General features: G+C 46.1%; 1 protein-coding gene across 3 annotated transcripts in view; it reads right to left on the bottom strand.

The window, feature by feature from the left end:
* The window catches only part of hth (Meis homeobox homothorax), a 112,043-nt gene that overhangs the window by 76,309 nt on the left and 9,536 nt on the right, over positions 1-26,198 (bottom strand). The window contains exons 2-4 of one of the 3 annotated variants that reach the window (XM_017244047.3): positions 13,146-13,881; positions 6,860-7,140; positions 5,146-5,287 (exon numbers count right to left, since the gene is read on the bottom strand). In XM_017244047.3, coding sequence (XP_017099536.1) covers positions 5,146-5,287; positions 6,860-7,140; positions 13,146-13,160 — 438 coding nt within the window. In that variant the 5' untranslated portion in view covers positions 13,161-13,881. Of the gene's footprint in view, positions 1-5,145; positions 5,288-6,859; positions 7,141-13,145; positions 14,377-26,198 lie in introns of those variants that run through there. The other 2 variants (XM_017244058.3, XM_017244073.3) reach the window with 2 other exon arrangements.

Below are 26,198 nucleotides of genomic sequence, written 5' to 3'. Positions count from 1 at the left end.
ATAGGGCACTTGAGTAATGTGGCCATAAAGCCCCAGTCAGCAGGCTAGAACTCCGGTCTGGGCCATAAAGCGATTTATGCACCACAGCAGTACCAGTACCAGTACCAGCACCAGCGACTTTTGGAATCAGCGCGAAACAGTAGCAGCTTTTCGAGTCGCTGCCGTCAAACGTCGATCGCCGTTGAGCCTCAACCACTTGAGAAAAGAGTGCAGTGATAACAGTGATAACGCCGCCACCGCGAAAAACATCAACAAGAAAGGGGGCGGGGAGCAGATTCGCGCTCCGGTGGGAAATTCGGGGGGGAGGAGATAGTCCGGTATTCGGTACAATCTGGGTACTAGTTGGGACTGACTTCTGGCCAGAATTCAGCGGGGGATTTGAAAAGCGAGGCGCCTAAATTGCCGCACGTAGCCACATTACATTATTTTCATTTCCATGTTGCGTGCCACGGCGCCAGCCTCATGCGGGCTTCCACCTCCCTCCCGGGTCTAATATTATAAACAAACAGAGAGCGGTGTGTATTTTGGGAAAGAGATGTCGAGCAGCGTTATCAAGATTTGTGGAGATTGGAGGAGAGTGTCTACTCCAGCTACAAAGTGGTGACCGCAGTGCTACAAGGAAGACAAAGCCGCTGCTCATCCACTGCGAAATTGCACTTACCTCAAGCCCCAGCGACTGGCAGAAACCAAGCTCCGAGTCGAGACAGCACCATATCGGGTTTCTCACACCTACACAATGGCTGGAACCACGCTTAGGTGCCTAAAAGCCAGGGACCTGCGGCAGGAGGGGCAGAAGACCCCATGATGGCTCCCTCCCCCAAACTATCTCGCGTAACCCACTTATGGAAATAACAATAATTTCGTTGTAATACAAAACCGAAATCCAGCGGGAAAGAGCGCTTTATTTGCTTAGCCGATGACGATGACGATGATGATGGTATGTTGGCTGTTGGCTGTTGGTTGTTGGTGGAGCTTGTTTAATGTTGTTGATTACTTTATACAAACACAAACAGAAACAGAACAAAACTACCACTACTACTAGTACTACGGAGGGGCAAAACCAAAGCAAGTGCGTTGTCATTGTTGTTGCTGTTCCTGCTTTTATCTATATCTTTATAATGGGCGCACAATATCGGTAGTAAAACAGCCGCAATTGAGGTGACACAGCCAGGGAGTAGGAACAAAACAAAGCCAGGGACTAGCCCGGGGACCGGCGACCCCCGCCGACAGAGTCTGTTTATAGCCCCACCACCACGGCCCGAGAGAGGAGACTCCACTCCACATACTATACCCTCTGATGTTTCAGTTTATGACCCGGAGGCAAACCCTGTAGTACGCAGTTGTGGCAGCTACCGCTCACCTTAGAAGAGCTCGAGAGACAGGGTCAATATTTGCACTGCCGAGAGATGTCTCCTGGTACCTGAACCGAAACCAAAACACAGATAGTTGTAATGTAGCCATTCAAACATCCGGTGTTTGACGAACAATCCTGCTATCAGTTCTTGATACTGCCAGGCAGGCTGTGGGCCAAGATCTTCTCCGCCTGTCAATCGCGACACAATTTGTCATTTCAGAGGCGCTCGGCTGTGCTTTGGCTTTTAATTGAGAGCGTTTAGCAGACATCTCGTCTCGGGAGCCGGTGCCCATAAATCATTTCGGGGGGGCGAGCTGAATTTTCCCCATAAGTAACGCCACATAAATAAGACGGCGGAGAGAGCAGATGCAGATGCGAGTGCCAGTGCCTTCATTCTCAGCCAGAATCGGAATACGGCGGAGAATCTCCATGGGCCATCTATCGTTTGTGGCTCAATTGATGGGCTAGCCTAATGGGTTAACGACGGACTGCATCCAGCAGATACACACCACCCTCCTATGTGTGTATAGAGCTGTTAAAAAGGGTCAAACTACTGAACAAATATTGGGAGTCAGCAGCCCGAAAAACGAACTCTGCCATAATCCAAACACAAACTGGGAAGCAGATAGAGCGCGAGCGGACTGGAACCGAGACGATACCGAGACTGAGATACATTTGCTGCAGGCAGTTAACTAAATAATCACATTTAAAGGCGCCAAGTGGTTCCATAAACAAATATTTGATGGAATTTGGAACGCATCTCGTCTGCCAGCAGCTAATGGATTCGGATCTCCGCATGCAACTGTTGATGGTATGATTCCAGTGCTTCCCGTCTCCGAGTGCCAAATGAGATCACGCTGGGCAATTGCAGCTATCGATGGCAAGCTGTCCAGGAGCGATCCAACCCCCTGCCTTGGAGGCTCCTTTGGAAACAGTTGCGCCGCGCTGCTCATTTCGCAGGCTGGCATAGTCGAGAGGAGTGAATAAAAAACATAGCAGAGCGAAAGCCTTTGTTCTACCCAAGAAATTCAAAACCCGCTAAGGGTTGTGATCGCACAACAACCTAAAACCCGAAGACTGAAGACCGAAAACCGAAAAAAAGAACAATGCCCCAGCGAGATTAAAAAGGTACCAAGACCAAAACCAAATTCCAAATAAAAAGGTAAAGGTTTCTGTATTTTTTATCATTAAAAGAACAAAACAGCCAGGCAGATCCAGAGCCAGAGCCAGGGAAGCAGGGAATATTGCACAAAAGAGATTAAGTTCCTTTTCTTTCTTCAGGGCCCCGAAACGAGAATCAGAATCCGAATCCGAGCCAGAGTCGGAGAAACGCAAATGCGTAGATATCTCTCCTACAGAGAGATCCCTCCCGGCAAAGTGAACATTCCGATGAGGCCGTACCAGCTCCTGCTGGTAGTACAAGCAACAACCACAACAACAACAGCAGATACAAATGCAGCCATACAGCTACAGATACAGATGCAGATACGAGCGTAACCTTTCATACCTGATTATGACCGTCCTTCGCCCCCTCCTTCTTTTCGGACGAAATCAGAAAATGCAATTTACGAAACAAAAACCCGGGAAAGGAGACTGGAAAAGGTAAATTGTCTTTTTTTTCGGAGGGAAGGGGAGGGGAAACCCAAAATAACCATAGAGCGGTCCAAATCCAGAAACAATATTGATTGGCATTACGGCTTAACCTGTTCGGTCACGGGATGCAGTTAGAAATCCTCCTACCTGCCGGCCAGTACCCGAAATGTTGTGACAGTTGCGAGCCAGCCAGACAAATGTCAAGGCCGGCCGGGGACTGAAAGGCACTCCATTAATCTTCGGTCCGATCCGAGGATCCACCTAGTCCGAGGGAACTTGCAACATGCTGTCAGCGGGGTGGCAAATCACTTCATCGCATGTCCAAACTATTAGCCAAACGTCAGGCCGCGACGAGCTGATTTCAATTACTCGAAATGAAATCATATGCCCCTCCTTTGTCTCTGCGGCACAAAGGAACAATCTTAATAAGCAGACAACGAACTCTTGTGGGGCAGTCTATAGTACATGGTGTTTTTGTCCGTCATTTGCATCACATGTTGGCTGCTTTTTAAAGAGAAATTATAAAGCGTTTCCGTAGCTGCATCATTAGCAGCGCCAACACCAAAAGTCGCCTAACTATATCTTCAAGATTGGGATCGGTTCAGGGATGCCTCTGCCTCTGCCTTGGCGTTGGCGTGGCGTGGCGTGCCGCATTTTACGCAGTTGCTTAGTCCAAATTAAAGTGAATATATATATAGCATAGCGGGAGAGTGAGTGCCAGCGAAGAGATATATCTGCGCAATCTATCTATATAAAATGCATCGCCACAACGGCCGCAACTACTGCGCCAACAGGCAACTAAAAAAGTGCCAAAGCCTTATATTTTTAGACCCCTCTTCTGGGGCGACGATCGCTCCTCCGCTCTGCTCTGCTCGGCTCTGCTCTGCTCGTTTGTTAAAATTCGATGGGCGAATGACATTTTTGAGTTATTTTTGTCAGCCCGACAACGACGAAAACAGCCACGAAGACAGAGTCTCGAACCAAAACCATACGGAGGGAACCACAACCGAAATAAAACCAACTGCAGGCGACAACTTAGTTGTCGGTTTGGCGATCGGTTCGGTGGATGATCAACAAATGTCAACTGCGAGATGAAATCATTGGGGATCTTTGGGGGAAAGGGTATCACTACTAGAGATACCTTTATTCTGAACCCATTACTGCACTACAAAGTCTCAGAGCCATTTGTTAGAGGCGGGCCTCTAGACAATCCGACAAGAGTCTATCAAAATCCCGCCCGCCAAGAACCATCCGCAGAAAAGTATCTTGACGAATGTGAGATACACGATGTTCTTGCGGTCGTTGTTGCTGGCTTTATTGCCCATAGCAGGAGCCTGTCAAAAATCCAAATGGACCATAAATAAAAACATCATTTTCGTATAATGCTGTAGGAACGGGGGCGTTGCTGGTGCAGTTGTTGTTTGCCAAAAATGTCGCAATGGAGCCATAAGAGGCTCCTCTCTGGCCCGCGCTCTGGCATCATCATGGTCGTCATCATTATAATTATTATTGTGATTCGGATTGTGCGGCTTCTGTTTCAAACGCACTCCTCAGTGATTCACAAAAATAGCCGAACGGCGGGCAGGGGCGAGCAGGATGTGCAACATCGCAGCTACTTGCAACATTATAATTTGTATGTTAAAACATCGTAAATTATTTAAATGTCAGTGTGGTTTTAGTGGCCCTGCGCGGTTTTATGAACTCCAAAAAGGGGGCGTCGGGCGTGGCCGAGGAAGTGACAAGTGTGGGCAGTGCCAGGCCGGATTCTGGATTCTGCTGAGCGAGGCCTGGAGTCTGAGGTCTGGAGACTGGAGTCACATCGCATATTTGTGACATATGGCGGCAAGACGTGGATGTGGCTGTCGTCAGCGGGGACTGTAATTAAGTGCAGACTGCCCCGCTCATTGAGGATTGGGAAGCCAGCTCGAAGGACCATAAGAGGGAGCGGATAAGAGAAGAGGAATCGATCCTCAACGATCCTTGGGTAATGTAATCCGATCATTTAGCGGCTTGCTTCGTTAAGTTCGTGTGCCGCGATTTTGTTTTTATTTATTTAGTGGCCACATGTGGGCCATGTGTTCTTCCCATTATACCAAGAGGAGAGATTCTCTTTCCCAGCCCGACCCAGCGAGCTCCTCTGGAGGAGAATCGTCTCCAATTACCGATGGAAGCGGGGCCGGAGCCATTATTCCTCTTACCTGTTTACTGAACATTGCAATATCCTCGTTGAACGATTCGGACGAACAGACATCGCCACCTTGCACCCCGGGCTCCCTCGGCGTACATGTGGCAAGTTCGCACTTCTCGAAGATCAGCGCCAATAGCGGGAATAGCGGATGTCTGAAAATGCAAAATGCCAAATAAATATCATCAGTTGAGGTTCGGTTTCAGGACACAACATGCAAATGAGCAGCTGTCTTTCTGGAGTATCCTTTGAGGATGTCCTAGAAGGGGGAAACTGCTAACCTAACTCTTTAAACTGTACTCTAGTGTACAAAAGGAAAATCATTTTCAACTCCGATTGCTGACACAACTGTAGCCTATTTGAGGCCTCTCCCTCATCCTGGTATCCTGCAGGACATTCGCTTATTCACGAATGCAAATGAGCAGCTGTTTTTGTCCTTCATTTCACTCTATTTGTGTGTACTCCAGTCCTATCGTAATCCCCCTCCGACTGACGGATTAGTCCAACAACCCAACATGATTTGGCCCTTTTTTGTGCCCTCCAAGGCTAGTCCCCCTCCGAATTCCATTATTTATTTCACGCACAAGCTGCACCTGAACAAAATTAGGCGGAGCTGGCCCGGACGAGAAAGGAACCCATTAGAAGGCACAAAAAGTGACCGAAACAACTGGACGAGGGGGTGTGGACCTGCGCTTAACAAACTATTAATAAGAGGCCAAGTCGGAGTTTACAGTTGAGTGCGTTTCGGCCTGGGATCTGGGATCGGGGATCAGGAACAAAGACCGCCCGAATTTCAGTGCGGCACTCATTTGCGATGACCAGGCACAAACCTGGAGCAGCTGAAGAAGGTGTTAAGCAGAGGCCTCCCTCCCTCCGCCGAGGTGCCAAAAATAATAATAATCACAATAATAACAGGTGCTCAATGAAGTCATAATCATTGTGTGCTGAGCAGACACTCGAGGAGAGTCGTCAGCCAGCTGATCGATCATTCCTCAGTTCCCTTTCAAGACAAACATTAAATGTTTGCCACAAAAAAAATGCAGCAGCAAAAAGCAAACAAGCATTTCACTTCAGACAGCTGGCAGTTGCAGGACACGCAATGACAAAAACCTCAAAGGATCGGCCAGATCGGGTTAGAAAAACAGGAAAACAACCACAATTTTGGCAAATTATCACCTGAACCGCAAACTGCAGCTCGCATTCGATCTGGGGATAGAGTTTTTTGGTTTTCGGACTCGGACTCGGACTCCCTAATGCCTAAGCACGTTCATGTCCGTGTCCGTGTCCGTCACTAAACACCTGACACACCCCCTCCTGGAGTATAGAACGGACATTTTGTTAGGGTTTCGGCCAAAACCCATAATTTAGTGTTTTGTGCAAAACGGCAGATCACGCCCCTTCCTATGGAGAGGATCGTTCCTCGAGCTGCGCGTGCGTGGTGGCCTCGACTTCCTCCACTAAGGACAGGTGCCTAATGGGGGGAAGCCTTTGAGGACAAGCCCTAATTAATCAATTGATTAATGCTCCTTGGAATCTCATTGTTTATTTCTGAATTGGCACTAGTTTTGGACCAAACTAATCTATAAGCTGGTGTGCCTTTGGGTGATCTTCAAACGTTCATGGCTGATCGCCCCTAATCTCGGTCTGGAAACTAACAAGATCATCTGGGGTCATTGGAAGCTACAGTTGGGATGACCAAAGTCCCTTGGCCCAGTACCAATACTCACTCATAAATCGCATCCTTATCACGTTTGTGTACTTCGGGTATTGCGCCCATTAGGTGATTACCGACCGGCGATACATGACTAGGTGTTCCATGTCCCCCGGCCCCGGAGTGGTAGCCGTGCATGCCCACTGTGGCCGCCGCCGCGGCGGCGTGCGTCATGTGCGGAGAGTGGTGCGAGGGGAGGCCCTGCAGGCCGGGCGGTCTGTGGCCTGCGTGTGGGTCGTACATGGCCGCTGCAGCAGCTCCGGAGTCCATGCCGTAGCCGTGTAGGCCATCGTCGTACTGCAAGATGAAGAAAGTTATGGTTAGTTGGAGGATAGATATACTTAGTAAGCTTAACTAATAGGTTCCTCAGAATCAGCGTCTAAATTAGTGACTCTCAGAACCAGCAACCGTCGCACCGTCGACCTTGTGATTACTTTGCCGCTTCGACATTATGGGGATATACATGGCATTCGTCAGCCAACAACAGAAACCCATTTAGTATCTACACATTTGGCTGGCAGCGGGCTTGCTCGTCTTTTTCTCAACGCTTTTTGCATATTAATTAAGCGCCAAAGCAGCACACAATTTTGAATATTATCAGTTAATCTGTCCGAGCGAACAGTTGTGGCTGTGATTGTCGATTGTGAGCTGGCTGGATGGCTGGCTGGCTGGCTGGTTCCTATCTCCGCCCGTCCATCCATAAGTTGTTCAAAATTCGAAGCCGCGCAATTGCAAACAGGTTTCTGTGCAGCAACGCCAACGACTACTCGCAAATAATAACACCACTCTAACTCCCTGCCCCCCCTCCGACTCTGGCTAACAAAGTATCTGGGTATCTGTGAGATTTTTATCATTTGTACTCAAGTGGCGTCCGTCTCTGAGAACGCTTCTCCGCTCCAGTCCCATCTCCGTTTCACGCTGCATAATTCGGAGGGCACACCACAGAGAAGTTGACAAAAAGATTTTTGTGCAGCGACAAGGAGTGATGGCTCCCCAGTCCCCTGCCACAGCCGCCTGCCCCCTTTCCCCACCACCGCCACCAAAAAGGTATCTGGCAGTTGAGGTCGTTATCAGCCTGGAAAAATCTTTGACGCTAAATGAGCAATTGACTTGGAAGTGCGAAAGGGGGAGCAGCACTTGACTGGGACTTTGGTCGAAATGTCAAGGATTTGCACCTGGAGGGGGCAAGATGTATGGAAGCTACTGTATCTGTATCTATACGGTGAAATAGTGCAGTGCAACTCATAAAGGCAGCTGCTTTTTGAGCAGCCAGCTCTCGCAGGTGGCTCAGCTCGGCTCAGCAGAACTTCTGCTACGATTGTCAACCTTTGAGGTTGGCAATCCTTGAGATACACACCGAGATTAGTTTGGTGAGGCGGTCGTGCTGCCTCCGTCGCCGCTAGTGTGCACATGCACGAGATACAAACTGATAGATACAGAAGAGAGCCACTGACTTGGCCGGGTTAGTCAGAGCTTGGCTCAGTTTTCGGTTCAGTTCAGTTCGCCCCGGCTCGGTTCATGGCTGTTAAACTATAAAGTTGTTATGCTAATTTTAGTGTTGCCGTTTTTTCTTTGTATCTGTATCTGTTTTGTTTCGATTTGTGCTCTCAGCTCGCTTGGAAATAAGGAAATTGTGGACCGGAGCGGACCGGAGCACTGCCAACAAAGAGATCTTGAAAATTACCACAATTTGTACTCGTACATAAGTAATGTGGGAATCGTAGCCCCCAAAGACGAAGACTCGCCACCAGACAATGAGGACCAAAACCGAACTGGGACTTTGGATTTTTGGTTATTGGGCTCTTTGGCTTTGTTTTTCGGATAACTCCCCTACCATTTAGGCCAACTTTGATTGATGATCTCCAGCCAGCTCTCTCTCCGCTTTTCCCCGTGCCTGTTGTTTGCCGGCCGAGCCATTGACCTTGTTGAACGGAAAAGCTCCCTCTGCTTGGCTCCACGAGCGGAGGCAGGGGCGTGGCGGATCAATAACCAACCACCGAGCCGGCGAGCAAACAGCCGAGGAGGCCCGTGGTCTGATTTTGACAAGTTCAGCGTCGAAAATCCTTCAAAAATTTATGGCGCCCCCCGTGGAAGTCGGCGGCAGTTGTGGGTGGTGGTGGTCCTCAAAACTGTCAGTGACAGGCGCTGAAGGAGTTGGTATTTGTACATTTTTCCAGCTTTTTTTTTTGGGGAGCAACGCGCTTTCCTGCCCATGTCCTAGTTGTGGGCCACTGTTTCTGTCGTGCTTGGGCGACATTAAGTCATTGCTGGAGCCAGCCTACCGCCAACTATCCAGCTATCCGGCAACAACTCAATTGTACATTCAGGCAAGGCTTTAAGTAGGCCTCTACATAGAGAGACTTTAACTCCAAGGACCTGTTTAGGGCTCTGCTCTTCCAAACTCGAAAAATCTGCGTGAACTTGAAACCCAAAATCCTGGCCAAACAAAAACAGGCTCCGAGCAAGGACATTTATGGATCGGGTGGGAGTGGAAGTGGGCGTAGGATTTCTAAAAACCGACCGAAAGCCTGGACGAAAGGCCGGCAGCAGAAGAGTTATGACTGCAACTGCAGCCAGACCGAGCCATGCAGAGCCCGTGTGTGCGACGGGGGCTGGTGTTTTGGCCAAAATGGTGACAATGGCCGCCATTATACAGCGTCATGGCCCGCCACCCCCGCCATGGCCCACATAAATGCCCCAATATGTTGGTTGTAGAGCCGACTTGTGTATCGATTTCTTGCGTTCCTGCCCGCAACACTTTTGCTTTTCGACCCCGCCACTATTGTATTTTTGTATTTTGAGTTTCATTCCCAAAACGACAGAAACAGAAACAGAAACGAAGCTCTTAATTGCGCTGGCGCGGTCGAAGGCCTAATCAAAATTAATTGTTTATCATGTTGTATTTGAATTTCTTTCCATTTCTTCGCATTTTCTCCGCCTTTTGGCTCTGGCTTAATTAGCAGACGAGCCGCAGCCGCCGCAGTAAGAGTCGATGTTGTAGGTGTGTCCCTCTGGCACGCCCCCTACCCCTGGCCAAGTCACGCCCAGCCCATCGCTGCCCCCCAAACTTTATTTGGTGTTAGACAATTAATTTCTGTTGCGTGCCTCGGTGTTGTTTTAATTTACAGTTGCACCACTGCCGGCCAACTCCAACACGCTCCTCCACCAGCTATTCACAAGCGATATTATTATTAACTTTTATGGCTTATAATAACAATATTATCGAGCAGGCGGACATCAAACGGCGAGCGTTTGACAACGGCCGAGATCTGCTCGTTTTTTCCATTTAATTTATTTTTCAAAAAAACAAATACTAGCCTGGTCGAGGAATATATGCAAAGTTTGGGGCTAAAAAAAATTAGATTCTCGGTAGCGGCCAAGTGAAAAAATATAAATGAATTCTTTGGCGTTTTAACATTTATCAAAAATCAACAACAAATGACGTCAGTGCGGCATTTATTAAATTAAAATGAGCCCCAAAGACCGACCGCCTGGCAGCCAAAAAAACAGCGAGATGATTAACAAAAAACCAACATCGATGTCCAAAAAGGTAAATTCGAATACCAGCAGAGTCAGAAATAAATCGAAGGGGAATTTAAAAATATTTCTGAAACCCGTGAATAGAAAATGAATCTTTAAATATATATATTTATGACTTGGAACTATCGCCCAAATGGCAGCCTTGTCAGGCATTTAATTAAATATCCCTGTCGAGAGGACTTGCCAAGAGACTTTCCCAACAAAGTTCCCAAAAGTTTTTGGAGTGCCGGCTTTGGAGCTACCATAGTACCTCCGCGGAGGGGCCAAAAGTTACTCAAAAATACGAAAATAAATTGCGTGCTGATGGCTCATTTAATTTAATGAGCGGCGTGCAACTTGTCTAAATGATTTTTCCTCTACTTTACAACACATTTTTTCTTCGCATTTTTGTTTTTGTTTGGCTTGGGGTCTGCCCTCCATGGAGGCACTTTTTCATAGATGTACGAAAAAGTCTATCTCTCGGAAAGACATTCGACTCTGCTCGATGGAGATTAGCGCAGCACTTTGATTTAATGTCGGGAAATTACGCCAAAGAGAAAAGGGGGGCGCGAATTATTTAAAAAAGTTTATAAGAAGATTTAGGCGCGAATGTAAAAAGAAATGAAACTAATGAAAGCACTTCCAACACCAGAGGCAGCACCACAGCCACTAGCGACCTCGTCAAACTTGGCAACTATGTGTTGTGTGTTTGGCAAAAAAAATAAAATAAAATACTACAGCTACAGCTATAGCTATATAGCACCAGCAGGCACCGACCCAAGAATCAGGCACGCAATTCGATCATTAAACATGAAGCTCTTTAGCACACGAAAAACAACATCGGGAGATGGGAGCTGGGCACTGGGAGCTGGTAGCTGGGGAGCTGGGAGCTCATGTGGATAGGCCCCATATAGAGCCTTTCGGGCCAGGCCCTCTCGCCCCCCTTTGCAGAAATATGCATATGTAATTTGTTTATAAATATTCCTCCACTCTGCTCCACCTCCACCCGACTTCCACCCGGCCATGAGAAGCGTCTGGCGGAGGGATTCTCAACCAGGCCCGGAACGCATCTGACCAGATAAGCGGAGCCCAGTGACTCACACGGGAAGCTGGGAAGGCCACTTAATTAGAAGGGAATTTTGGAATGATAAGGCCAAAAAACCCACTATAGACTATTCATGGAATCACTGATTTTTATTAGACGATCTGTGACCAATAAACGGGCCATTATTTTATCGCTCCATAAACCGATTTCTATCTGACTGTAATCCTTCAGTGGATTGGCCAATATTTTTAATGGTTTCTTTCATAAACAAGTTTTCCATCAAAGTTGAAATGTTTTCAGTAAACCGCAGAATCTGTATCTGCTCCACTCTCCTTGATCTTTTCTATTTCGATTTTATTTCTCAAACCGAATACCGAACGAACATTCGAATAAACTGAAATATCCGAGGCGGATAGGCGGATAGCGGACAGAGCACTCGCCGCGATAGACGAATTATATTTTATGCCACAAATTACGCTGCGGTTAACCTTTAAATTAAAATAACACCAAAACAATTTTTGTGCTGCATTTCGCAGGCGTTTGAAATGGCACACGAAGGAAAAAAAATAGAGGCCGGCTGGCTGCACCGCTGGGAGGGGCAGCAGCTCTGTGGCTGTGGCACTGTGGCAGCTGCACTGCACATTTTTATACAAATTGCAATTGCAATTGCACATTTTTTCTCGCTCTCTTACTGCGAGGCACAAAATAATCAAATTAAATATACATATATATACATATATATAATCGGGCAGGATCGGGCTGGTGGAGGAGAAGGCTTCCCGCCATTTTTCGCTGCGGCGCACAAAAGTGCAAATTATAGCCGAGTCATGGAAATGGCAAAAATAAAATTGTAAATAATAAACCGCGAAGAATCCAGCCCTCTCCCTGCCCCAGCCCCTTTGTCCTCTGGCCTCTGGCGATGTGCAATAAAATTATATGCATCAAATGCACACAAACGCAGGAGGACGCCAGCCAGACAGACAGACAGCCCGTATATATCGCATATATCTCAAAAAGCCATTTGATGGAATTGAAATGGCGCGGACTTGGATTCGGGATCGGAAAAGCCCCGCAGGAGAATGGCGGCCAGCGAATGGGGTGCCACAATAGCTCGGGATTCGGTGCTGAATCGCGTATTAAACCACAAGCGACAATTTATTCGACAGCACCACAGTGGTTCCCGCGGGCATTTCAGTGTTTTTCGTTTCCAACATTTCAGTTCGGAGCGCGGCCTACCTGCACCACCACCTCACATGCTAATTAACAGACCAACTACCAGGTCTTGAGAGCCCGATCCGACGGACAAAATCAAGTTCACTTCGCATGTCCATGATAATCAATTGATAAAGTCTAACTGCGATTTGGTAATACCCTGCCGAGGGCGGAGACTGCTGGTCACCTGATTAGCATATAATTTATGGTCCAGGTGCTCCGATCGGGCCATGGCTCTGATTCCCGATCTAATCTGGCACTTTTGAACTTTGGCACTAGTTTCTATGACTTGCTGGATCGATCGTGGTTCCACTAATTACATAAACTTGTTCGGGAAAATGGCCCGCATAAATCAGAACCGATTCGACCGATATAAGAGCCCTATTCCCCACCGGAATTAATTAGAGCGGCCTAGTATGGAGGCCGACGGCTTTTGACTTTTTCCCGGAGACGGTCTTTCTGCCGACGGTACTCTGGTTCTGAGGAAACTATCTCAAGGATAACTATCTTATGGATATACACTTACCCTGGGCTGAGCCATTAATGCTCTGGGAGCGACGTCTAACCCGATTTGTGCCACTTTTGGAGCAGGAACAACAGATGGGGGCGCAACACACAAATCGACGTCCCGCTCCGCCGCTTCTTCTTCTGCTCTTCTGCGTTCTGTCTTAGGGAGTCAGCACTGTACTCGATGTGGAGTCCCGAAATCGGTTCTCAGTTCTAGATTGGATTTTTGTTTTTCTTTTTTTTTTGCACTTTTGGATTTTTGAAGCTTGTGAGATTTGTATGCTTTGCTTCTTCTTGATTCTTTCTTAACACAGGCACATTTGTTAAAAATATTAATATTATTACGTTTGTATACTTGTTGTAGTTGTAGTTGTCACGCGCGCGATTATCGATATTTTTTTTTTTTGCTTAGCGGGAGATCGTTTAGTTCTTGAATGTTTTTGCTTTTGTTTTTATTACAATTATTATTTACATATAACTTGTTTGGTTACAAAATCGTATACAATGTGTAGGTTGCTGTTGCTGGGTGTCCTTGGTATACTGGTGTATGGTTGTTGCAACATTACAGGCCCTCTCCAGTGGTTTGTTGTCATAAATCCATGGCGTAACCTGTGACTTGACTTCGGTTCTCCTCTCCTCGATGTTACTAGTAGTTAGTTAGTTTGATGTTAGGGTAGTTGCTTTGTCGTATACTCTTTTGCTTCTTCGTATAATATGCGCACTATTTATCACAGCTGCTTCTACATACTACGTTACTAGAGATGAACAAATGAAATTTTGTTGAAAGTGTGGCTTGTTTGTCTGGGGGACTGTGTGTTTGCGACGGCAAGTGGCAAGTGGTGTGGTATACGAGGGGGATCGACGGGATCCCCTCGGCAAGAAAATCCCCTTCCTCTGCAGAACCTATCGGCTTTCATGCACACTACGATCGATCGACTACGATTCACAGACAAAATATTTATAGTTTGTTTTTTTTTGCGGGATTCAGGATTTCAGGATTGCTGCGGATTGCGTAGCACCAACGAAACGCGATGGAAAACGCGCGCGATTCCAATTTATTGCTGCTCCGGCTCCGGCCAGGTGTGCCAGGTAATAATAACAAACTTCGCCGACGGCACGGCTTCACGCTTCTCACGACAACGGCAACGTCAACGACAACGACAACGCAACGCCAACGCAGACACACGCAACACGGAGGAACACGTCGAGCGGCGTTCGAAGATAAATTGAAAATGGACGCCTGAAATACGGATGGCAAAGATACTTTACCTAAAAGATACGAACTATACGTTCGCTGGCTACGAGCGCTTCGGGCCGCCGCTCCGCTCTCTGCCGTTCCATCTTCCGTCCCTGTCCTGCTGCGGTTCGTGCCTGCCGAACCGATTCGGAGAGCGCGCCCAGAGAGAGAGAGTGAAGCTTCGTTCTTCTTCTTCCGCAAGCGAAGTGCTCAACACGATCCACCATCCACGTTCCATCTTGCATCCCGTTCTACCGGTTCGCACCGATTCAGAGCGAGAGAGGCCATGGCGTTGCCATTGAGGCGAATTCGGGCAATATAATTTATTTTGTATGGGGAATCGTCTCTCCAACGGAGTGAGATTTGATCTCACTCCAAATTTTCGCCTAGCTTGTCAATCATTTCAATTCGCTGACAGCATCGCCGCTCTCGCTCGCACACTCACATGCAACAATTGTGCCATTAAGGCGGGCCAGGCCATAACTCAGGCGGAGCAACAGGGATGGATATAGGCCTCCTCTACCAAAATAGTTCGGAGCTCGACCGGCGCATGTGTCAGAGAGCGGAGTATCTCAGAAATACTTCTCGTTTGAAATTTATTTGGCTTTGGCCAAAAGGAGACGGCTTATAGGTTTTTCGCGGCCGGCCTCGGCGTCGGGCCGGCGTCTCTGCCCGATGCGTGGCGTTGAAAATCAGCAAAAACCAATCCCATTTGTTATTTTCGCTTGAGTGAGTGGCAGTTGGCATTCGGGGCTGTGGGCCGGTGGGCGGTGGGCGGTGGGCGACAGTGGGGCTGGCTAGGAGCTGGGGCGGGGGGAGAGAAAGGCTCTTGAGCGCTTTTCAGGTGTCCATCAGCTTTCGCTCAGCACACACTCGCGCTCTCTCGCTCGCTCCTGGGGGCCGCCTAGGCAACGCCTTCAAGGAGGCGCTGAAATGGGGGACTTTTGAAATGCAGCGCAGGCTTTGTCCCTTTTTTGTGGCGATCTGGCCACTTGGCGGCATAAAGGACATGATCCTGCCGTATAAAAAAAAGAGAGCCAACAGTTGCAAGATCGAACATGTCTGGCGTCAAGTTACGATATTCGATATTTTCCGCGGGTCCTTTGGCTTTTCAGGTCGAATGGCGGCCAAACCGCCTTTTTGTTGTTGTTGCTGTCGTGTCGTCGTCCTCGTGGCAGTTTAAAAAGCAGTTAACACATATTCCCAGGCAATTTTTCACCAGTTGGTATTTTTGGCGCTTGGCGCTGCAGTTGCCATTACAGAGGGGCGGGGGCGGGCGCGAGAGACAGAGAGAGGACGAGAGCTGGCCGCCGTTTTTAGGAAAATGAAAAATAGCCTTGTTTGTTTTCCGACGCGCTCGCCAAAAAGGAAAAGGATATCCCTTCTGTCTGTTTTCCTGGTCAGAAAGATGATGTTGCACTTAATCTGGCTGCCATTTCATCTGAAGGATTCTTAGGGCGGTGGGGGCGTGGCTTTTCGGGGGAGTCTGTGTCTTGTCAACACTTTGACAAATTTATGAGACTTTGATTGATTTGCGGTCTTGTTTTGGCTTTTTTTCGAGGCTTTCGCAAATTTGCGAATTTGTGGGGCTTCTTTGGGTAATTTATGGGAATCGAAAATCAAATAAAATCGAAACAATTAAGTGCTATAAATTAGCCTCAAAGTGGGGCTAGATGTGGGAACCAATTTGGGGGGCAGAGGTCAAGGAAGAAGAAAACTTTGAAGAAGAGTCTTAAAGGATTTTAAGAATTTCAGGACGGGTCCAAGAATTTAATTTATTATTAAGAACTTTTGAAATGAAATTTAAATTAGTAAAAAAAGAAACAAATCAAGAAAGGGGGTGGGGTGGGGAGTGTGGGCTGGGGCCTCCTCCTCCAAAAATAAAAAAAAAGGAAAACTCGGGAAAACCTCAAGGAAAATTGCATTTGGAAACTTCCAATTGGAGACGAGAGTCTGGGTGGTCGGGCAAGGGGGGGTTGCGAGAAAGCTCACAAGCACACTGACACCTTTGGGGCAGCCAATATGATTTAACGCTCCCCCTCACACACACACTGACACATTTGGGGCAGCGCCGTCGACGTCACCAGAGACGCGAGTGTGTGTGTGCGAGTGTCGTGTGCATGACAATTCATCTCTTTCTTATAAACGCAATTTATCAAATGGGGGGACAGCAAAAGATGAAGAAGACGACGACACGATATCAACTTGATGTGGCGCCATTTCACTCACTCCTCTCTCGCTCTCGCTTGCGCTCACTCACTCACTCAAAACGTTGGAGCAAAAAAATGGCACATGAAGGAGTTGCTTCTTCTTCTTCAACATCGTCTTCTTTGCCTGGCCCCCATGCTCCATGGGGCCAGAACCAAAACGAAAACAGAAACAAAAACATAAAAGCAAAGTGAAACCGCCATAATCTTGACAGACAAGTGCAGGCTGCGCTCTCTCTCTCGTTGTCCGGCTCTCTGCGCTCTTCGCCGCACTTTTAATGGTTTGTTTTTGTCCGAATTCGCCGCGTGTGGTAGAGCGGGATGGCCTGCTGCCACTCATTCAAGAGAGTGTGTTTTATGGCAACAGCTGTTTTGCCGTTTTGAATTAACCATAAATTTCAAAAACACTGTATTTACATTTTAATATTTTGAATTTTGTTATTAACCGATTTTAGTGTAATTTATAGCCGGAGTAGAGTTGTAGTTTGTATCTGAAATATTTTCGAACCGAGAACCCAACTCCTTACCTGCATAGTTACCTGTTCGCAGCCGATTGCTTCCTTGAATCTCCTCCGGGCTTACCATTATATCTCTGTGACTTTCAACGCTCTAAGGAGGCCCATAAAAGGCTTAGGACACTTGCCCGACCATCTACCTGTGACCTGATCCGTGGACTCACACCCCCGGAGTGACCCGGGTCCTTCGATTTTTCCTCGTCATCGCTCAGAGCTCCTTAACTGACCCAGAGGAAAAATCTATGAACAAATGTGCCGGGTCATCCAGGACGATGTCCTTTGGGCTGTGCTGGGCCTGCATGTGACAGCCGACGGCCGGCCTGTCAACAAATCTGCGGCCCACACTTTCCGCCTCCCACCTAGGCGCCCGCTAATCTCAAGGACGCAGAAGGAGGACCTCCTCCCCACTGCATCCAGGACTCTATTGTTTGAAAACCCTGTCGCCAAGTTAATTTCTGTTTTGATTTCCAACGCACTTACCTGCTCGATGTTGCAATCATACTTTACCTGAAAAGAAAGGAAGGAAAGTCAGAGTTAGTCTCGATCTGGAAGGCCTGAAATGCCAGGAAATGCAAATGAGCGGAAGGCGTCGGGGATTAAGAGGCACTCGCAGTCGGAGGTGGTGTCCGCTTGTGACCACATGTGTTCCACACCAGCACCCCACAGCAGAAATCCCATCGAGCTCCCAAGTGACTCATCCCTCCGGACTCTAGATTCTGGATACTGGATTCTGGATCTGATCTTTTCTGGCACATTTGTTGGAAAATGTTTTCCTAGCCAGTTCCTAGCGGGGTTTGATTGATTGCCTTGGAAAACCACTTGAAACTGTCAAGGGTGCGTCGAGAAGAGGGCTGTCGGGGCAGTAAGGGGAACGGGAATGAAGTGAAAATCACTTTTACGCAGATGGAGGAAATCGTTTTCCAATGAAAACTACTTAGGCCCGAGAGGCGGAGAAGGCGCATCGCGTTAATAACTAAATTAAGGAGCGAGGTACTTCATCTGGAGTTTCAAGTGACTTTGAGGGAAGAACAACACTAACGACTACTATCTGTAACTATTTCGATTCTGGATATTATTTGTCATAAAAATCCACAATATCTTTCGGAATATGTCTCTGAAAATATGGTCGAAAGGAAACTTATTCGAGGAGCCAGCTAGATTCCGGCAGGAAAATCAAGAACAACAACGCACAGAATAAATAAATTTCTGTGCATTTCCGCTATTTTCGGGTTTCTTTTTGTTGTTTTCTCCGCTGGACTTCCTTCCGCCAGAGCCAAACAACAAATATTATTATCGCAGTGGCCCAGGAAGGGCGGTTGGGCAGGGTTGGGCGGTGGGGGAGTGGTCAGAGTTCAGTGGGGCGTGGCTGCAGTCGGCAAGTGCCAAAAAGTCCAACTTGCCAAGAGTATAAATTATTCAATGCTTTTGACAAAAATTTAAAGAGCAGTTCCAGCTAGTTTTCCGAAATAGAATTTCCACGAAGGGCACTGTTTTCTTTCCTCAATTTTTGGTCAGGTAGTGGGTGGGTGTGGGTGGAACGGAAGCTGTTAAAACAACAACAGGAGAGCACACAGAAACAGCCTCTTCCCAATGAAATTATTAATGGTCAGCACTCCAGAGGAGAAGCCATCCTGGCCGACCAGAAAATAAATAAATAAACAAGAAACTCTAATTAAACGCTGCTCCGCTCCCTCCTTCGATAAGCCAACGAAACCAATTACTCCTCCGGGCTGGCCCCTCCCTACGTTGTCTGATCCTTTAGGCCACAGTTTGCGGACTTTCGGGCCAGAGTCCCCGAGCTCCAGGCCCTGGGGCTTGTTAAAACTTTTTGGCCAAAAATGCAATCTGTTCCAGCCGCTGCAGAAGCTGCACAATTGCTGTTTGGGGCTCAAGGTCAGATAAAATCAGAGGGAATTTTCGGTCAAGTCTCTTGGAAGAATCTTCCGAATTAAGTCACCTGCTTGCACTAAAATAAGACCAATCTTTGAAGCAAAACTAAGCCACTTCCTCACAAATAACAAAGGTGACCTCATGGTGACCTTTCTGATAAGCGTTTTCGGTTTACATTCCGCGGGTGGCTCGATTGGAGAACAGCGGGCTCTTAAATCTCGCCAAAGCGCCATAAAATACAAAACAGCAAGGAAATGCTGCCAAACCGGCTGACTAAGCTGGCCAAAATAATATATAACAGCGATTTGCATAAAAACAGAAAAAAAAACGACAACACCGAAAAACCGCAGAGATTAAAGCCGAACGAAACAAATTTTAAATTGATTTTAAAAATAAAATCACAAAAAAAACAAGCAGAGCGGAGGGGGCTCTGGAAGAGTCAGAAGTCAGGAGTCGGGCTTTTTGCTGAATTTCGCAGAATTATTGCATTCTGAATATTGGCATTTGCGTCAAATTAAATTTAATTGTCTGAAACTGAAACAAAAAATATACAAAAGTGTGAGACACCCTTTCCGCTGTTATTTTAAGAATTTTTTTTAAACTTTAAACCTCGAAATAATAACCAACTCTATTGGGAGGATAATTGGGATTCGATTTCGAACTCGGGCTTGTAACTGTATTTATGGGAATTAATGGGAATTTATTTATGGCGATTAAGAAAAGAAATTACGAGTTTTGATGACGTGTTTTCTGGGTTTTAATCGAAAGCCATAAACTCCGCTTAATGGCGATCGAATGCGACCCAAGCTCTCCTTCGAGCTTCCCCTCTTTCGCAATGCACTCTGGAGCTGCCATAAAACGGGAGGGGAAAGCTGCGAGCTGGAAAGAGCGCATGCACTGGCGCTCTTTCCCCAGCTCACCTTACAGCCGCGTGAAAAAGAAAATGTCTTGTCGTCCCGCTCTCGCCTGGGTGCTGCGCGCCGAGGGGTGGTCGCCACCATTATGGAAAGTGAAATGGATATAGCGCTAATGCGCCTGCACATAACAAGGTCGGCTATAAATCAAAAGCCCAGAAGCTGCTGGGACGGAAAGGGGGGGTGGCGACGGGCGGAGGGGAAAGAAACCCGCAGCCGCTTGACAAAAATCAAATCAAAATGCCATAAAATACCCCACCGAGGCAGCCATCTCTCCAGCTCTGGCTCCAGCCGGGCCGCCCGGCAAACAACAAATGAATTATTTGCAATTAATTGAGCGCAAATTTGCAAAATACCTTTGTGTGTCTGCACCCGCCAGTCCTAGTGTGTGTGTGGATGTATGGGTGTGTGGGTGTATGGGTGTGTGGGTGTCTGGGTGGGATGATGGATGGGCGATGTGCCTGCGAAAGAATTGTTTCGATCTCCCCGATTGCGTATACGCCCTGGGTGCGGGCAGTCCGCCGCATTCCGCCAAGAAAAAATCGGAAAACTGCCTCGTTTCTGTTCGCTGAGCAATCGAGCGAAAAACAATTTTCCCTGCCATTTCGGGGCCATTTCAGCCACAAAAAGTGCCCGGCTTTCGGCTCTACCTTGCGATATTTTTATTGGCAATCAAAATAGTTTTTTTATTTAGTATTTTTAATTCCTTAATCTAAATACTCCATAACTTTGCCCGGGATATCTTTATTCCCCATCTTATCTGTTTGTACACCCATCGAAGGGAATCTACCTTCTCTTCATGAGTTCACAAGCATGTCCTTTTTCTACCACTGTTTATGGTTTTATATTTTATTTAATAATTAAGAGTTAAATAATAAGCACATAATAAAACTAACAAATTTATATATAAAATAACATAACTAACTGAGTCTAAATCATTATTTAAAGTCTAAATCATTATTTAATAGACATGTTTACCTCATATTTCTAACAAAGTTAGGTATTTTTAATGGTAAACAAATGACAGAAAGTATACATATTTATTTTTTATATTTGTTTACAAATCTCTAACTGAGCTAGAATTCGAATGAAAAACCAAAAACAGAGCGCCATCTATGCTTTCCCGTTAATAGTTGCTTGGATAGGATTTTAGAATGAGGGTATATGGGGGAATACGACAGACATCTACATACTTATAATTTCCCAAGTTTTTTTTTAACTTAAGAAACTGTTTAACTAAATATTAGTTAAAAGTGGATAAATATCAAAATATGGATAAATAGCATCTGGACAGTAGAAAAAGGTGCAGCGTTTCCAGCAAAGTATCTATGGAAGTAATGGTTATTATCCGGATTTCTTTTATATCTTTGATCCTTTCTTATGACTTCCTAAACTATAAAAGCTTGTAGCTTTAATTTTTTTTATTTGCATTTTCAAATAGATCCTTAAACCCTAATAGAGATTTCGGCTTGATTTTCCATGACATTCCACTGGACAAACTCCAGCAGACTCCCTCTCTAGATGCCTCTGCTTCTAAAAAACGTCTGGTACTGGAAGATAATAGCTCTGGAGTGTACTTGTATGGAAGAGTACTACAATCATGGGTGGCAAGTCCTTGATGCAGTGATTCCTTTCAATATGTAATCTAAAAGTTAAGACCCATCGAACCGAAACATTTTCCATCTCTTGCGGGATAGTCGAACCTCAACAAAAAGTTTTTACGACTACGAAATGGACACTTAGTGCCACCATGAGGCCGGGGGCACCAGAAGTCTATAAATTGAATGAACTGCGCCAGAAAACAGTTTGTTCTGTCAATTCGTGATGTTTACACGCACACACAGAGACAACTTTCACATTTTACGAGTTTTATATGGGCGAGGGCCGCCGTGTGCGATGCGACGATAATGATGACGACAATGATGACGATATTTTCACTCGAGAACTTTACGAGCAACAAATTGCGCTACAAATTACTCGATAAATAGAAAATTATGACGGCCGGAGGTGCGCGGAGACAGCCACAGCCCTCTGGCCTCCTTAACCCTCTGCCGACCTTTTCGCTCGTCGTAAAAACGTCCAAAGTGTCTCCCAGAGACCTATGTATGGAGCCCCCTACCTTCTGGCTTACAAGCCGTCACAAAGTTTGGTGTAAATTCAATTGTTGCTCCTTTTATTGATATTTCGGGCCGTGATTCCTCCGGGGCCGTTTTCGTTGACCATTTCCCACTGGCCGGGAAAGTCGTAAAGTGGTGAGTGGCCCAAAACAATGGGAAAGTTGTTTTACGAGCGGAACTGAAACATCGCGAGATTTCTACCTTTTCGAGAACTAGAAATCGAATGGGTAATTTATTGTGAGCTGGCCTTGTGAGCGGGTCCTCCTTCTCCAAGGACCTTCTGGCTCGTAAATATTTGGTTAATTGGGCATTTCACACCTACTCCAGGCCGTGGATGGTGTACAGGCCTGCAACCTGCAACCAGCAACCTGCAACGAGGTGCCGCATTAACGAACCTGTCAAAAGTGACAAGTATTCCGCTTAAAGTTGGGCAACTTATCGGCCATTTCGTGGGCAGGGGTTACCTAGTTTGTAGTCTTAGTCCGAGGTCTGTCTGTTTGGAGCGCATCCTTGGCCACGTGGCCAAAAAAAAACAACTGACAGCTCCCCGAAAGTGCTCCCTAATTGATGGGCTTCTCCTCGGAGGGAGCTGGGGGCGGGGGCGACAGGTATTTTGTAATTAAGCCACTTGAGCCCCCTCCAGATTGAGTACAGTGGGCCAGGCGGACACGTCAAGCTGCCACTGGGAAGCAAGCCAGAGGCCAGACAAACATTCTATCGCAAAGGAAAATGCTTTTTTTGACACTGCCTAATGCCAGTTAATGTCTCGTTACGCAGTCTAGATGGTACAGTGCTTGCCATGGGTATAAAGGTACACAATGTATATATTAAAAACTCCTATAGATTGTCTTACAATGCCAACCTGCAGCGTACCTATTTTATCTTTTTTCCACCGCAGCCCCACAAATAATCATGGGAATACCTTTCGAGGAGAGTGGCATTGGAACATGCAGGTCGCCCCACAAAATCCACTCAATCATTCGCTCCCTCCGGTAAGTAATAAAATAAAATAGAAAGAAGCATTTAACTGATCGCTCAATCACTGATATTACACATGAGGTCCGTGTATGGAGATATATGTATAAAGACAACCTCGATCGCTGGGTGGCAGACTCTGCCTGAATCGAGTTCATTGTTGGGGGCGATTCGGTTACCCCACCCGCGTAAAGGCGCCTCTTACTTCGCAAAGGGCAGAGGGCAGCCAACAGGTGACCTGCCTGAAGCAGATTTTTGGCTACTGTGGGAAGATTTCAAAGTAGTTGCTTGGGAACTGGGATTCCTTAGTTACAGATAAAGATTCGCTCGGAATTGCGATGATTGATCGTATTGCTTCTCACACTCCGCTCCACAGTGGTCCGGCTTGTATGAAGAGAGCGGCCAAAAATACTTCTAGTTCAGGTAGGGACTGGAAACTTGGCACAAAATATTTATATTTTTATTCTAAAATAATATATTAAAATCAGCCAGATCGGGCAACTATATCATATAGTTGCCATATAACTGATTGATCGAAAATGCTATAACGTGGATGTTTTTACAGTTAGAGAGTTCAATTTTTGTAAGAATGCTATATTTGACAAAATAACACGACCTACCAAATTTCATAAGGATCAGCCGACTATATCTTATAGCTGCCATATAACTGATTGATCGGAAATGATATAACTTCGGTGTTTTTAAAGCTAGAGAATTCTGATTTGGTACGAATGCTATTTTTGGGAAAATAATTCAACATGCCAAATTTCATAAGGATCAGCCGACTATATCCTATAGCTGCCATATCACTGAAAAAACGGAAATTACCCAACTTTCATGTTAAGATGGTGTTAGTATTTTTACGATATTAGACACATAGGCAAATTTTGGCAAAAAATTTTTGCACATTTGTTACCCTTGGAGACCGACAAATACATTGGTATATAAACGAGTTGTAGAATTTTGTGGGATCACTACTAAAACTTCAGCTAAACATGAAAAATACGTTCAAAATATAGGAAAAAAACATGCATTAGTTCATAGTAATATAATAATAACAATAATTATTATTTATATATCAAATTATATCTCATTTTATAGAAAATACCTTCAACTTCAAAATCCATTACAAATAATTTGAATTTGAACACGTAAATAATGATCTGACCACTTCAAAGTGCGGTATAGTTGTGAAATATTCGTGATGCGCGCAGCCGCGCTTTACAAATGAGCATCTTCAAATCATTTTTTAGAAAATCCAGTTAGATTTTTAGACAAATCTGGTTTGTCATGAAGAAGCTTGGACATTTTAGAGGCGATTTGTTTACTTTTCGATTATTTTTGTCGTTATCAATTTTTTTATTTTTGGCCTATGGGAGCAACCACTGTGCGCTCCAATCAGTGAGTCAGCTTCGATTATCTGCGATCGGACTGGCCATAACATTAGCCAGCAATCTAAATGTCCAACCAAAACTACTGTTAAGGCTAACCAGGCTGAAAGGAAACGCATAAAAGCAGAACTTGTCCCGCGCCCGGGAGGAGGCAGGACGGCAGGCCGGCAGGAAGAATCTTATTTTTATGATCATTGTGGAATCGTAAACCTGGGGGTCTGGGGATTCGGGGTGACCGCGTGTAGATCGTTTAATTTGATGCTAAGATACTGATACTGATACAGGCCCCGCCACAAGGCACTAAACTTGCAAATAAAAGGCTTTTATGATTGGCCTTCTATTAGCGAAATAAACTATTACGTGTTAAATCGCGCGATCCATCCATCCGCCCGGGAGGAGAACCACATGGCCCCTGAGGTCGTTAAATTCAGGCAGTGGTTTTCTCAAAAGGATGTTGTGATGCACTTGACAAAATCGTAAAGTATTGCCAATAGAAGAGATCTTTAATTAAGCATAGGGGGGGTAATGAAGTTTACAGGCCCAACGAGAGCTTTGGGAAATCCAAGGCCATCTCTGGACCGGAGCTCACTCAGCAAGGTGTCCTCTTACTTGTCGATAAAGAACGATAAAGATTCCTGTAGAAACATAGGGGCTGGCATTCCTCCAGACAGCATCTCCGGTGAAAGGGAAAGTGCCTTTCAGGGTAAATGAAATTAACAACGCATCCTTGTTGCGCCTCGCTGATTGTTTTGTTTCAATTTCTGGTTGCGCCCCATAATCCAGAACGAAGTTGCCTCGAGGAAAGGGACGACTGGTAACTGGTAAGTGTTTCTCTCTAGTTCCCCGAAGCCAGAAGGCCCTCTGGCCGGGCATTTCGGGGAAACGTTGCAGGCGCGTCTACCTGAACACCTCGGCTCGGTGGTGGTTTCCTTTCATTCCAGCCTACTTTGACGACAAGAAGTCAAAGTCTCGATTTACGACCATTTTGTTTGAGTAATTTCTGTCCTTCGTCCTTCGAGGTCCTTGCTCGCCCGGCCACATGCTCGGCATTTGTGCGGATTGTACAGTTTTACTTTCAGCTGTCGATCTTGGGAGTGTATAACAAGATCTGATCCCACAGAGTGTGACTCAATCCCTAATCCCTCGGTGCCTCAACTCCTCAATCCCAGGAACATTTTAATTCCTACTCATAACATAGCATTATGGGGTAACTTAACTTTTTATTCCGAAATTTAAAAGTTAATGCGCGCCTTTACGAGTTGTCGATGTAAATATTTAATGCCTGTCCGATCGTAACCATATTTTTCCGGCCATTTGCCAGCTCGTTCCCCAACCCAAACCGAATCGGACCGAATAGTTAAATCAAAACACAAAAATGCACACAGCACAGGGTCCACGATTCAATTAAATAATCGTAAAAGTTCTACTGAATGGCGGAAAATAAAAGCGACAGTGATGGCAGCCGAAACAGAGTTGTTTGGCTTCGAAATATTGTCGATATTGTCGTAAAATTTCCCCAAATTGTTGTTAGATCATAAAAATCACCTAAAACCGGGTAATAAAGTCAATCGAGGAGTAACTGCGACTGGAATGGGACCTGCCGTCGTCGCACTCCCCCACTTGATTGTTTTATTCAGTCTGGCGGTCGTAAAACCTATTCTATCAGATAAAGATTTTATATCCTAAAGATATGCGTGATACATCTATGTAATTGATACAAGATCGTATTAGAGAGAACTTTAGATGAGCCTATCCTATACTATCCTAAAGATACATCCTTTAGTTCTTCGCTTTTTTGAAAGTGCAACAGTTGCTCTCCACACTCG

Source organism: Drosophila bipectinata, chromosome 3R (assembly GCF_030179905.1).
Source record: "Drosophila bipectinata strain 14024-0381.07 chromosome 3R, DbipHiC1v2, whole genome shotgun sequence".
In the NCBI taxonomy this organism is placed as follows: domain Eukaryota; kingdom Metazoa; phylum Arthropoda; class Insecta; order Diptera; family Drosophilidae; genus Drosophila; species Drosophila bipectinata.
The sequence above is the reverse complement of the archived record's forward strand: the minus strand, read 5'-3'. Positions and strand labels throughout refer to the sequence as shown.